General features: G+C 35.8%; 2 protein-coding genes across 2 annotated transcripts in view; one reads left to right on the forward strand and one right to left on the reverse strand.

Annotated features, from left to right (window-relative positions):
- gigyf2 (GRB10 interacting GYF protein 2) overlaps positions 1-15,397 on the reverse strand; it is a 173,146-nt gene that overhangs the window by 80,221 nt on the left and 77,528 nt on the right. Inside the window, exon 10 of the mRNA XM_043702938.1 lies at positions 43-216. Coding sequence (XP_043558873.1) covers positions 43-216 — 174 coding nt within the window. The remainder of the gene's footprint in view (positions 1-42; positions 217-15,397) is intronic.
- Positions 7,738-11,283, forward strand: kcnj13 (potassium inwardly rectifying channel subfamily J member 13). The gene is made up of 3 exons (XM_043702886.1): positions 7,738-7,836; positions 9,761-10,259; positions 10,667-11,283. The coding sequence occupies exons 2-3, from the start codon at positions 9,788-9,790 to the stop codon at positions 11,281-11,283; spliced, it is 1,089 nt and encodes a 362-aa protein (XP_043558821.1). The 5' UTR covers positions 7,738-7,836; positions 9,761-9,787.

Raw genomic sequence — 15,397 nt, forward strand, 5'->3', positions numbered from 1 at the left:
TCTTTAGTATTAGCTTGTCCAAAATGTATTCTGTTCTCATACCTGGACTATGAGGCTGCCATCTGTCCCCTTCCCGACGAGGTCCTGCTAAACGCCAACCTCCATCGTCGTCGTCACCATTCTGCTCATCCCTACTGACTCGCCAATTCTCACTCTCTGAACGGGTGAATTCATGCTTCCTTGTTGATGATCCCATTTCTTCAAAAGATGGTCTCCCTAGACACCAACAAAAAGCTTAATTTTAGACATCCCACCTAAATGCAAACCTTGGGGAGATTACTTAGACAAGATCCTCTTTTACTGACAAAAGCTATGATGCAAGTGCCCAGAGTTCACCTTAGTTTCGACACAGGAGCAAATGCAAGTCAAATCAATCTTGTATTAAGCACAAATCCTGAAGTAATAATTAAAAGCCAAATGAGCACCAAATTCAGTTGATCACTATATCATTATAGATAATGTACTTTAGATAAGTTTCAATGTCCATGGCTTTGCAGTCTGACCTGGTAAGCAGATGACAGATGTGACTACCATCTTTTCTTGCTCATGGATTTATTGTCCTGTAGTACTTGATTGGACTAAAATTTTCAAACAGGTTTGTTCGCATGCATTCCAAGGTCAATATCAGCAACCATATAAAAACTTTTCTCTGTTTAGCATCCACAAATACACAACTCTTAAGCGAATCATAACATGTTAAACATATTTTTTAGCTATGTATAGCTTTGGATTGCTATAATAAGAACTTTACAAGCATTGAGAAAAGACAGAAGACTGAGGGGTTTGATTATGAGGGGATTGCTTAAATTAGCCTGTTCTGACTGGGTGGGGAAGTGTAGAATGTGATTTATTACTGTTTTTAGGGATTTTCAAGCAACTGGGTAATGTAGATCATATTATTTCACCCAGTCCAAAACAGTAGAACTACAGAACACACCATATAGTTCCATTCCAAATTAATTCTCAAACAGCATTTCAATGATTATTTAATTCATAGAACAGATTTCAAAGGAAGAAACAGTTAGCATGCACAGTATTCAAATGATTCTTTTCTTTAAGCTTACAGTAATAATTTCAGACATGGGACGTGTCAAGTACAGGCTACTAGGAAAGATCTGTTGAATTTGGAACCATGTTTCAAAAGCTCTCTGCTAATTAGATTCTCATGTTTATAGGTCTGTAGACCAAATGATAAAAATTAATCACTAATTCCATTATTCCATCATGCCAGGATACCATTCTACAAGGTGGCAGATGAACTAAATCATTTTATTTATCTGCCTAGATAAAAACAAATGTCATGCAAAACCAAAATTTGCTGCCAAAGTCACACTAAAAGGTTAATTACATTGTTCCTTATGAGGAAATTGTTCAGGCAAGGTGCAGCTGTTCATTAGGAATCAATATCCAGAAGTTGCTGATATGCTGCTCCACTATTACTTTTGCATTAACAGGATCTTTTCCTCAGCCTGCCCATTTAAAAAAAACACTTTTTTTTTATTCATTTGTGGGATTTGGGCGTCGCGAGCTGGCCAGCATTGATAGCCCATTCTTTTTTGCCTTTAAAGTGGCGATGAGCTGCCTTCTTGAATCGCTGCGGGTTGACCCAAAATGCCGGTAGGGAGGAAATTCCAGGATTTTGACACAACGACTGTGAGGGAACGACGGTATATTTCCAAGTCAGGGTGGTGAGTGGCTTGGAGGGGAACTTGCAGTTGGTGGTGTCCCAAGTACCTGCTGCCCTTGTCCTTTTCGATGGAAGTGATTATGGATTTGGAAGGTGTTGTCTAAGGATCTTTGGTGAATTTCTGCACTGCATCTTGTAGATAGTACACACTGCTGCTACGGAGCACCAGTGGTGGAGGGATTGAATGGTGCCACATCTACAAACAATCAAGAAGATTGCTTTGCCCTGGATGGTGTCGAGCTTGAGTGTTGTTGGAGCTGCACCCAACCAGGCAAGTGGGGAATATTCCATCACACTCCTGACTTGTGCCTTGTAGATGGTGGATAGACTTGGGGTGTCAGGAGGTGAGTTACTCATCATTTTGCCACAGGAAGTCAAGTCTCATCACTTCAAATATAATTAAGTGGTTTACAACATAATTGGTTACTTTTTTTTAAAACATCTGCTTGAATTCTCATCTCTTCAAATTTTGAATGTTTCATAGAAGCTGCTTTTCTTTTTCTTCCTTTTCTTCAATCTCTCAATTCCTTTTTATCTACTTTGCTTTGTATACTTTGACATTAAATTCACCCTCCTTATTGTGTTTATTGCCAAATCATTAATCCTCAGTGTTTACAGTTACCCTGTTCAGTTAGTCATAGAGACTCAAGTCTCAGGTTTCATTTATCTCATTCACTGCACCCCATCAGATTACACTTGCAGCAACTTTGTTTTGGTAAAATATTTTAAACCAAAAGCCGTACAGATAAATCTAACTAATGGCCATTAGAAATCCTGCTATGGTTAACCAGGGCCCAGTATTTAATCAAAATCACAATATTCAAAAGAAAAAAAAGATTAACAGAATGTTGTTTGTGTTATTCTTTAATTAGAGGTTAAAGTACACTCTTACGCTCCATGTGATAATGGATATAAGCTAGAGTACCCTGATTGCTGGCAAATGATTGCAATGAGGACCAAAGTGCGAGGGTCAAGAACTCAAATTATCAATGAAGGCTTAGACTGACAAAAAACAAACATTTTACAGTCTTACTATAGGCTTGCACATGCAATGTTTTCTTCAAACAACCAGTTGTTTTTTAGTTAAACACAAATTTTCACACAAGGAGTGTTCAATACAATACTAAAATCTATCAACAAAAAATAAAATTGGATTATGGTATGGCAGCTATTACATGTATTACCCATATAAAAGTGACATCCTTTCAAATGAAGATATACTTTGCTAACATCCAAGTATCTTATCTAAGATAGGATCACAAAAATCATGGGTTATTTAAACAGCTTCAAATCTCCGTGGGAGATATTGTTCGAACTGTGGTGCAAGTTAGCTCATGTGCAGTCCAAAAAAATTCCAAACATGCATGTACCAAACTTCAGAGTTATATATTCGAGACTGAAGCTCAATGTGCCAGCCAGACAAATGGGGTCAGTTGGACTCCCAAATTCTTAACTAGGGTCCACTGGCGAGCCAAATCTTTAAATATCAAGGAGGACTGTACAATATTTTTTATGCTGCACAAATTTATGCCTTGCAATTTTAATAAAAGCTCTCACTAAACAGATTTGCGAAGGCAGGACAAAGAAACAAATGGTCAAGTAGTCAGACTTTTGTAGGACTATTAGACCAAGAGAATCACTATTTGATCATCCTCATCTTTGCTATGACTGGAAATTCATGAACTTTAGAAATACTAGAACTACCTCAATGGGGTCAATAAAAGCAACAAAAGGCAGATGTGTTTTCTCAAGCAATGCCAAAACAGTCCAAGTGGTGGACTTTAATGGCAAACTTTGCACTCCTGATCAGCCACCCATTCTACAGCCGACTGCATATTCCTTTCCACTGACTACAGTGAAGGGAGGGGGAAATAAATCAGCAATACATCTCAAAATATAATTGGTGTGCTTATAGCAGCTTTTCATTTGGCATGGAAATCTAAAACATACTTTATGCAACTAATTAAGATCATTGTCACAATAAGGCTTCTTGCAATACTGAATTCTGTCCCTCTTAATCTAATATCTTTTCAACTTTGCACACTTCTGAACAGTTAAAAGATCCCCTTTATTAATGCTATGTGTTGCCTCACACCAGGACTATTTAACAGTGAATTTATTTTCTTCAGTTGTCAGGGAAGAATATGACACTGGGAATAAATTAATGCAAGGGACGCTGGCCACTTACGTGGGATAGTATTTACAAATTGGATGGAACTCCACCGCAAGAGGCACCTGACCCAGCAGCAAGAATTGTGGAATGTTGAAGCTGGTCAGAATAGAAGCCGAGCCTCTCAGCATTAACATCTTTAGTTACAAAAATGATGCAGAGAACTTGCAAGTTAACACTGCTTAGGAAAAGGGATATGCTAGATAATGATCGATCAAAGAGCTTCACATCTGCAAAAGATTAGTCTCAAAAGATTGAGAGATGAAAGTTCAGTTACATTTAGAACCATCACCCATATCTTTAAGAACATTTATTTTTAAAAATAATTTATTTAATTTCTATTCATGGGAGCTTACTATGCACAAGTGGGCTGCCTGGTTAATACATTAGACCAATAATTACACAGTGACATAGCCTAGAGGGAGCGATGATCAGACAGCATGGCAATTGTCAATTGCTGCAACTCTGCCCTAAATTTATCCGAGATTAGAGCCAACAAAATATTTGAGAGTAATGCAATTCACTGCTCTGAGGTAGTTCAATGGCTTGAAAGTGCAGTATAATGTGCAGACATTATGAAAAGTACAATAAAGTACAATTCCTTTTTTGCATGCAAGTAAATATCCAACTCCATATTGGAATACCGTCATTTTTACTTGTAAGACTTCAATAGGATTTATTATGTTACATCTGAAACTAGACTTCTACCACCAAATAGTACTTAGGAAATGTGAGCTCCTCAACAATTCAAAGCTGCGTTGAAAATTAGCTCAAGTTTCAGACTCAAAAATTCAGAATGGGATATTAAAGGGTGCGAGGAATGAGTGGGGAAGAGTGTAAGACATAAGAAAAAAAAAATCTAATGTTACCATGATAGTCTATAGTAAATCTGTCTTTAGCAAGAGATTTCAGTGAAGTTATGACCATGGATTTACACGTATGGGATAAGGAAAAAAAAGCATTATTTTGTAGATTTGGCAACGATATTTTGTTAATAAAACAATATGTAGCAAAAGGTAAGAAAACAATCATTGGTAAGACAATGGAAAAATGGATAGGGACTTGACTTGAATCACAAGCAAGATTTCTGATGGTTAATATTGGAGGGCTCATTGGGTGGCTAGGGAGGAGAACAGCAGGCATCAGGAAGACTGAGGGTGGAGAAGGGGAAGCAGAGAGGAGGAAGGATGATTTGTTAATGATGAATTCATAGATGTGTGCAAATATGAATATTGAAGTTATGAATATCGCTGCAGGAAATACTTTTAACCATGGGATGTGTGAAAGGAAGCATATAATTATGGTTGAATTCAATTGAATGAGTTATTGTCACTTGCATAATAGACACTATCATTGCACCACAAGACCCAATTGGCTATATTCATATCTATACAAGTACAGTCAAACTAAACACTTGAAAAATTGATTCAAATTCTTGGTTATGCTATCCCTTGAGATATTATTATTAAACTATTAACTATTAAAACGGATTCAGTCTTAGCTGCATTTGAGTCATAGTTACAGTAATTAACCGTCGTCATGGCTCCCTCTGGGCTTCGTCATTAAAGATATGATAATCTTCACAGCCTTCACAGATTGAGGACAAAACTAACTGCGTTTTACAGCACATAAGTGTGAAAATGTCTAGCTTATCTCCAGTGACATAGCCAAGAGGGAGCTATAATCAGACACCATGGCAATAGTCAAGTGCTGCAACTCTGCCCTAAATTCATCCGAGATTAGATCCAACAAAATAGTTGAGAGTAATGCAATTCGCTGCTCTGAGGGATACAATAATCCATACTCAAGAATTTTAATTAAGTTTCAATTGTTTAAATTTAACAATAGTCATATAGATTACCACATACCTTATTTATTGCATTTAAATTGCTTCCCTCCCTTTGGAGATCACTTATACATCAAATACTTCAGTGTCAGTGAAACAGGACAATCCAGGTTTTTCATTTCTCCATAACTATCAGTATTGCTCCACAATTGTAGTGAGGGAGGTACAGTTTAATAACAAGGCAAAGAGGGCTTGACTGTGTCCATTTGTAATTGACTTGAGAGAAATGGAATGCCACAATGCATCAAACGTTTAACAAAAGTTTTCATGACTAACTGACAAGCCACTTCCCATGGCCAACCCACCTGAACATCCCTAGACATTATGGACAATTTAACATGGTCAATTCACCTAACTTGCACAAACAAAGAAGATCTGTCTCTGATGAGACCAACTTCACCAGAAGTAACCAGGATCCTACATCATGTCCAGAGGGCAGATGGTGGAAATGTGATGTGATTCTCCAATAAGCATTCTTATTGAGCACCTCCCAACACTATGAATACGATCTGACAAAATTATTTCACTTCTTTTAATTGTGTAGCTGAACAAAGAGACCTTGGAGTGCAAGGTCCTTGAAAGTGGAGTATTAGGTAAATGGGGTAGTGAATGCGACGTTTGGAATGCTTTCCTTTATTGGTCAGAGCATTGAGTATGGAAGGTCACGTTGGAGCTGAACAGGCAATGGTTAGGCCATTTGTGAATATTGTGTGCAATTTTAGTCTCCCGCCTATATGAAGGATGTCGTGAAACTTGGAAAGGTTCAGAAAGGATTTACAAGGATGTTGCCAGGGTTGGAGGGTTTGAACTGTAGGAAGAGACGGAATAGTCTGGGGCTGTTTTCCCTGGAAGCATTGGAAGCTGAACGGTGACCTTATAGGTAACCTTATGAAGGGCATGGATAGGGTAAATAGTCAAGGTCTTTTTTCCCCTGGGGTGGGGGAATCCAGAACTAGAGGGCATAGGATTAGGGTGAGAGGGGAAAGATATAAAAGAGACCTAAGGGGGAGCTTTTTCACACAGGGGGTGGTGCGTATATGGAGTGAGTTGCCAGAAGAAGGGGTGGAGGCTGGTATAATTCCAGCATTTAAAAGGCACCTGGAAGGGTATATGAATAGGATGGGTTTTGAGGGATATAGGCCAAGTGCTGGCAAATGGCAATAGATTAATTTAGGATATCTGGTCAGCCAAACTGTCTATTTCCATGCTTTACACCTCTATGACTCCATGACCACCTAAAGACAAAATTAGTTCAAAAAGGGAGCGAGAGATCATACTGTAAATGACATTACTAACCTATATAGCTCCATGACAAAGATGATAGAAGAGTATGTACACACAAGCCTTATCTTCAGAGTCTAGTGACCACCGCAATAAAAATTTTCATACGCATCCATCAAGCAGAAAGTTAAATTTACAAGCTGTGAGAAGTCACCTTTAAATTCTACATATTTTGGTTAACTGCCTAACATTGAGAAGTTTTTATTGAACATTGTCACATTTTACAAGATTGTTCATTTGTGCCATGCAATCATTTGCATTCGTAAATCACTAATTTTAAGGTATATGCAGAAAAATCAATTTGAAATACTTTAAAACTTAACATTTAATGCATTAGCATTAAATGCAAATTTAAACATCGAGAACTAAAAGCAGTTGAATACTTCACAGAATGCTATGTGTAAAATTTAAAAGTACCATTTTAATTTACATTTGAAGAAAAGATCTGACATTAATTCACTTAAAGACTTCAGTTCGATAAACATTTTGTCAGAAGGTGGTTTTGATTTGTATCATTTTTATAGGGAGGGGGCATGAGTAGAAATTTAAAACACTTCTCCGATAAACATTTACCTGAACCACCTAACATCAAATATAACCTGACATGTCTCACTATTTCAACCCTTTTAATTGGCCACCTGCAGGCAAAATGACTAATCTTATTAGTTCCAAAAGGAAGCAATGGTTCATATTGTATATACCCACATTACTAACCCATGTAACTCTAACAGATTACCACATAAGAGCGTACACACAAGCCTTATCTTGTGTCCACTGCAATAAACAGATTCATAGGTATCAGTAAAACGGCAATCCAAATTTGCGAGAAACATTTAAATCTTCCAAATTTTGGTAAGTACCTGATATTGCAAAGTATTTTTATTTATCTAATTATACGTGGACGCATGATGTAAATTAACAAACGTAATCGTTTGCATGCATAAATATTAACATATAGAGATCATTTTCTTAAGATTTTAAAACTTCAGGGAAGATCACATCCAATCTACAGATTTAAATGCAAATTTAGGGATCAAAAATTCAAATGTAAAGCCACATTAATACTTCATAGATAGTTATTTTAATTTTAATAGAACATTTCAACGTATATTTGAAAACATGTTCTACTGCAACCTGGGGGGGAAAAAAGTACTTTTATTAAATTGGGAATATTGAATTAACCAGCATCCACATTCAAAATCTCAGGAGGGCCCATGTACTGCATAAGTTTATTGGATAAATCAACAGCTACTTTTGAAGTCAATTTGATTCACTTATGCTTCATGACACTGGTTTAATTCTATCAGCCCAGGAAATGGTGTAGTTAGTGGCTACGTATATGTATGTCATTATTGAAAGTAAAGATCCTGTGGTTTACAAAGTCAACACTGGAAAAATTTCATTGTGGATAACTGATCTTCCAGTTTACATTTAATGTACATCAATAATTGAACATTTTATGTATAGAACAACATTCAAGTCACACTTTTGTAATGTATGAAACTATTGCCAACAAGCTTGCAATTGAAACTGCATATTTTCCCTCCTATAAGCAAAATAAAACTAAATATAAATTTTAAACTAACCTAAAAACTTTGCAATATAAAGTAGGCACCCAAACCAAAAACATTTTCCAGGAACTTTTCCAAATTGAAAGCGAAAAGAATGCAATTAACTAAAACTTCATATGGAATCTTGCTAATCTCATTTCACAGGCTGAGACACTGCAGGTAGTCCTTGCAAATTCATTATTTCATTTTAGATCAAAAGGCTACATGTCTACTTTTGTACCTAGAATGAAAAAGTTAATTTGAGCCTGCAGTTTCTCTAATTTGAGCCATACAGATCCCTCTAAATTACTAGCTGTATTGTAGCTGCATTAAAAAACTTGATTCTAACAAGTTATTGGGTAGGTCTAAGAAACCCTGTGGATATTTAAACCTATGTATGGGAGACAATTTCCTTCCAAATAATATTTGCCAAAAAATATAATGACATCAACCATTACTCGGGCCTTATGAAGCCATGAAGCAAACAATCTTGACCACTGACTTTTAACGAATAAATATCAAGCTTAGTTTATTAGGGTTGATCAGCTTCTTAAACTATTATTCAATGGAAGTAATGACTATAAAATAAAAAAAAGAGTTTGCTAAGTAAACACAGTTATTACATTTACACAGAATTAACACTTCCAAGAGCATTTTTCAAATCAGATCCTTACCAGTTAAACTGAAGGAATAAATCTGCAAACTGGGCTGTTCAAAATGTTTTCATTTGTGGAAATTAATTTAAATCTTGACATCCTATATCCAATAATGAATTACTATCACACTTTTAGTATGCTCTCTGAAAAGCCAGATATAATCCAAAACTAATATATACAATGGTCAGAAAAAAAAATTAAAATTATACCTAATCTAAACACATGCCAATTGCAAAACATCCACATCAACACTGCATTGCAGAAAATTAAGTGCTCTTTTATAAATTAGCTTCCATTCTCAAGTACGCATTTTTTTTAAAGAATGAGAATGCCAGCAAGTTGCAAATCCATACCCTACCCCAACAAACTAGAACAGTGCATGAGCTCTACCTTTTAGGATGGAACCATTTGCACAAAAATGATGAAAGGTTACTTAATCAGTTAATAGATAAATAAGTAATCTTACAAATCCACAATACATGAGTAATTGCTAAAAAAGATAAATACAGATAATGAGGAGACAATTAAATCAGGTTGCAAGCATTAATGCTCTGACAATATGTTCTACAGCTAACTCAGGAAAGCAAAATAACAGACATGGTTTTCAATGACAATGAGGAAAAAGACACAGCACCACTTGTAGCCTCCTGGTACAAAAGGATCGTCTCCAAGGATGGGCACAGCAATCTACACACAGAGACCCTCAGTAGAAAAAACATTGTATACCTGAAAGATATCTGGCCAATTTTAATGGAAATGAAGTGGCGTTGGATGTTACTGACTTTCTCAGGAGCTTTTATTACTCATTGGCTCTTTTTTGCCTGCTTTTGGTATTTATTGGCATATACAAATGGAGATTTAGATTTGCCAGATCATAACAATCCTCCTGAAAACCACACCATCTGTGTGAAATATATCGACAGTTTTACAGCAGCCTTCTCATTCTCACTGGAAACTCAGCTTACAATTGGTTATGGAACCATGTACCCTGATGGTGACTGTCCTGCAGCCATTGCTCTCCTTGCTGTCCAAATGTTATTGGGGCTTATGGTGGAAGCTTTAATTACAGGTAATTTTTCTTTAACAGAATTCATTATAAATACTGTGAGGTTCTGAAACAGCCTGGATAAGTGAATTATCTACAACTATCAAACCAGGTTAAAAATTTGTGGAAGTGCAATAGGGACATTTAAGAACTTACTAAAATTTTGTACCTTTACAGTGTAGTCTTCTGAACTTTTGCAAATAATATGAAAGCTAATGATTGGTTACATGCTCAATTTATATTAAGACTATTCATTGGAATGCTTGTAGAAGGACAGAGGTCATGTTTCATACTTTTATAGTTTTTATTTTTTTATATATACAACACATATATATAAAAATATACACACACTATATATATATTAATGTATAATGCTGGAAATTATGCTTGTTTTTACACAAAACTTTACTTACAGCAGTTCATTTTTACAGGTGCCTTTGTAGCAAAGATTTCCAGGCCAAAACTAAGAACAACTGCAATTAAATTCAGTTACTTTGCTACTGTCGGACACCATGAAGGGGAGCTTTGCCTGATGTTTAGAGTAGCCAACATACGGCAAAATCCATTAACACATGTTAAAGTAACTGCTATTTTATACCAAGAATATAAAAACCAACACCTTCACCAGACAACCCTCGACTTCCACACTGACAATATGAACTCAAACGAATGCCCTTATCTTGCCTTCCCACTTACGTTCTGCCACACTATCAATCAAAATAGCCCGCTTTATCCACTGATTCAAGGAGAGATGCCAGCCTACTACGAGATAGTAATTATTTTATCAGCGGAACAGGAAGGCACAGCTGAGTCTTGTCAAAAGAGAACCTCATATACACCGGAGGAAATCAAACTCAATCAACAGTTTGCCTCTGTAATAAGCTGCACTTCCAAAGGATACTACAAAATTGCCATGGAGAACTTTGACAAGACAGTTTCTGGACTTCCTATGCTACTTAATCCAAAGAAACCAAGGCAAAATGATTGTGTTGTCAGCATTAACAGTGATCATGCTGACACTGCCTTATTCAGACATAGTTCTGTCTGAATCATTAACTTGTCCAAAAGGCTATCAACTGGAATATCAAATGTCAAATTGCTCCCATTGTTTGAAGAAAAGCTACAATGAGGAATTATTGTCAAAATCCACTCCTTAAATTATCACACCAAAACATAATCAAGGATCTGGGTGCTTCAGGACAGTTATTGACAAAAGAGATAAATATATATGATCACCATCTAAACGGGAAATGGTACCTTGTATAAAGACTGCAAAAACTCAACCTTGAAATACAATAGTCAGTCTTTATATACAACTTATTTCATCCTGTATGATTCCTGCCACCAAGTTTCAAGATTTATTTGATCAATATAGTTTAGATTTGTTAGGCAAGCTCATATGTTGGACTGTGGAGAGGGGGCTGAGATGATTGGCAGCTAATGAATGCAATTTAACTGTACGAGAAAAATGTTACAATAAGATACACAATTACTGAAATCAGAATAATTTGAGATATTGGAGCTGATTTATTTAATGGCTTTGGATATATCAAAGAAAATCTTAAGATACAAAGGCAAAAATCAAGCCTTCAAACTTTGATGATAAACCACAGCTATGTCTAAACAATCATTAACAATGAAAAATACCATTTGCCGTATCTCATCCCTTAAAGTTTCGTACTTAAATTAAAAGTTACAAATGACTTTTACCTTCGACACAGAAGTTTAAAACTGGTAGACGAGTAATTACTTTGCAGCTCAATTTCCAAAACAGAAAATTGGGCTGAATTATATTATAAAGAGGATTCAAAAATTGTAAGCATCATTCTATTCTTTTGGCTTCAATATTCTGACTAAACAGTTAATACTTAAAATAACATTAGCCTGTTCAAGGCTAAAATAGAAAATGTAAATAAATTTAGTGGCATAGTTACGTAAACATCTTCCACACAAGATCTTTAGTCAAATGCAGTCCAGAATTTAGCGGATGTGGGTTTGGGGATTTAAATAAAAAAGATGAAAACTTCCGCTATAATGTCATTAACATTGAACAAATTATTAGTTCAATATACAAATCTATCCCTGCGTCTGCAGAAAGATCTTCATTTAAGTACTAAGTTTGTGGGAATTGAAATAAAACTCTAATGAAATATAGCTTGCTTTGATGAGTTACAGGAAAGGGTTGAAAGTTACAGAATCTCAAACGATAGTCCAAAGTTTATGGATGGCCGTTTGCCCTGCAACTGAAGCTACACACTTCAATTCAATTCTTTTGACTTTTCCTGGTAGCATCTTTTAATCTGAATGCAGCTTTCTGTGTACCTGGTTAATATGTAACTGATGTTGACACATGTTTCAAAAATAGAAAAATAATTCAGTGTCTTGATGTATCATCTCTCTCCATGTGCGTAAACATTCCTGCCAGTGAGCAGAAGCATTAAGACTAATCACTGCACAAATTAAAAGGAATTTCTTTCTAAACGTGGCAAACTACCATCAATTCACTAGCATCTAAATTCCTCAAAACCTGATATTTCATATGCAATAACTTCAAAAGATTAATTTTGTCAAAGCTAAACATTCTGGTAATTGAATAAAAGTGCAAAATATAAACTGAGCACAATATTCAGGTCCCAAACAAAAAAAAGTGGTTGACTTTTTTATTTCCTACTGCTGAAATCAAATTACTGTGATTTGGTAGAAAGAGGACAAATACAACTTGAAACTTTCAGTTTTTATTTTGCAATTATTAAAGCTGGTTTGTCACAGTAATTTGGATGCCTCAAGCTTTGTATACATTTTGAAATAAAATAACTCCTGACTGAACTAAAAATTATTATATATGGCTAAAGAATGGTAATTAATGGTAAGCATCCTGCCTAACCATCTCTTATTTCCAGAAAATCCAAATACTTTATGAACTATTATCAGCATAAAAACACATTTGCCAGAGTTAGATCCGTACTAGCAGGGAGGTGGTGTCCTGGGAAATTCAGCCACAGTCATTTTGAGTGTGTCCCCACCCAGGTGCAATAAGTACGATAGATCATGTAACGAAACAAAGGTAGTTACTTAATGCATACAATAGTGTCCAGTATGCTCACAATCCTATCCTATCATCAATTCTCTATGATCGACAGAAGAATACCATACTAACATAGTCAAGGGAATTTGGAAAATTGAGGAAGGTTTCAGGGCAAGGATACAAGGAATGAAATGTTTACTTAGACTGCTCTAGTTTTATGGAAAGAGGATAAAAAGAATCAACAAGCTGTGGAACACGAGATCTGCACAAAGAAGGTAAATCTTCAATATCCCTGTTAGAAATCCCCAGATGGAGCCAACCATTGAATTATGCAGAGACACATCCTATTGAAGGACAATCAGATAAAAAGATCAGAAATGTGTCAGACTAGCATAAACATCCAACCAATCCACATCTGAGAAGTTAAAAAAAAATGTAAAGAGCTGAGTGACATTCTTATTTTAAGGGGAAAGTAAATGAATTTTGGTTTTGTTTTCTGTGAACTATGAATGAAAGTTTGTCTTAAAGAATGAACATCCTTTTCTACAGTTCTAAAAGTAGTTAAACTTTGAATTGTTTCAATGTTAGAAGCACAAGTTTATCCGTTGTCACAGGTTGAAAATTTAGCTTTGCAGCTGTAAAGTGTTTGTGTTACATGTGATGAGCTTCAGCCAGTCTTGCAGAAATCCAAGTGGAACTTTCAACAACACTGGCTTAAATTCTACTGAGTTTAAACAAAAACTGCTATTGTACTTTTTCTTTACAGAAAAGTTAAGGCAGGTCTTATGGACTACGCTTCCAAACAAGGTTGAGCAGCAAACATTAGAAACTGCAAATTGGTTCTGTGGAGAAAAAGGATAAATGAATGGAATATGGCAAAGGTTGTGCCCCCTGTCTACTATTAAGGAACCAACATTTCAGCCTTGCAGTCCTTTCAGAGGCTGGTATGGATGCTTCAGACTTGAGCTTGGGTAGCTTTGCCCCTTAACTCTGGTGTACGAATGGTGAAGGTTTTATTTAAACTGTGAAAGTTAACTTTTATCAATCTTATCAATCCATTTTAATGGTGCCTGAAGAAAGAATAAAAGTGACAATTTATCTTTTCATTTTAAAGCTTATGCTTCTCTGATCTATCTTGTTAATAAGTATTAGATGGACATAAATTGGAAATATGATTAACTAACCTGTCAGGTTGCAAAAACTAGACTTCCATTGTGCTTTGTGAAATGCTGGTTATTACTTCTACATATGTGGAGGTCTTTAGATCTAGACTTAAGTTATTCAAATGTAATACTGAGCGTTTTACGTTTAAATGCTTACTCATTAATTAGAATTTGAGATATTGGAGCTGATTTATTTAATGATTTTGGATAGATCAAAGAAAATCTTAAGTAAAACTCTTAAGAAAAAGGATGTTTAAGCAGGTGAACTTAATCCAAAATACTATCTTGTCTGATAAGAATGCTTTGTTCGAAATCAACAATAATTCCTTTTTGCTGTTTTCAATTCCTACAAACTTAAAACTTTTGCAAACTTAGGTTAAAAAAACTTTGTGAACAGTCAAAAAAAAATCACATGGCACTGGTTTATTTGAAACCCGTTGAACTACAAACCATTGTTGTGATTTTTGACTTTCTCCACCCTAGTCCAACACCAGCACCTCCACATCAAGATTTGTGAAGGCTGTTTAAAATGAATTTCCAAGCAGGGAAAGTGTTATGCAGAGTGATGCAACGATGTGCATCTGATAAAGATTTGCTCCACTCACTTGAAAACCAGGAAAGAAATTAACCCTTTCCAATGTTGGTTCCTTCTCCTACAGCCTCCACAATTCACCATATAACTTAGAGTCATACAGCAGAGAAACAGTCCCTTTGGTCCAACTCTTCCATGCTGACCAAATTTCCCAAACTAAGCTCATTGCTCTTGCATGCATTTGGTCCACAACGCTCTAAACTTGCCCTATTCACGTTCTTTTAAATGTTGTAACTGTACCTGCATCTACTATTTCTACTGGCAGTTTATTCCACTTACAAACCACCCTCTGTGAGAAAAGTAGCCCCTCAGGACTCTTTTAACCTTTCTCTTCTCACATTAAAAATATACACCCTAGTTCTGAACTCTCCCACCCTAGGAA

The sequence above is a fragment of the Chiloscyllium plagiosum genome, chromosome 13, assembly GCF_004010195.1.
Source record: "Chiloscyllium plagiosum isolate BGI_BamShark_2017 chromosome 13, ASM401019v2, whole genome shotgun sequence".
In the NCBI taxonomy this organism is placed as follows: Eukaryota; Metazoa; Chordata; class Chondrichthyes; order Orectolobiformes; family Hemiscylliidae; genus Chiloscyllium; species Chiloscyllium plagiosum.

Coding starts and splice junctions, on each gene's coding strand:
- kcnj13 (XM_043702886.1), top strand. CDS start 9,788: ATGGTTTTCAATGACAATGAGGAAAAAGACACAGCACCACTTGTAGCC. Junction 10,260..10,666: donor GGTGGAAGCTTTAATTACAG/GTAATTTTTCTT, acceptor TCATTTTTACAG/GTGCCTTTGTAGCAAAGATT.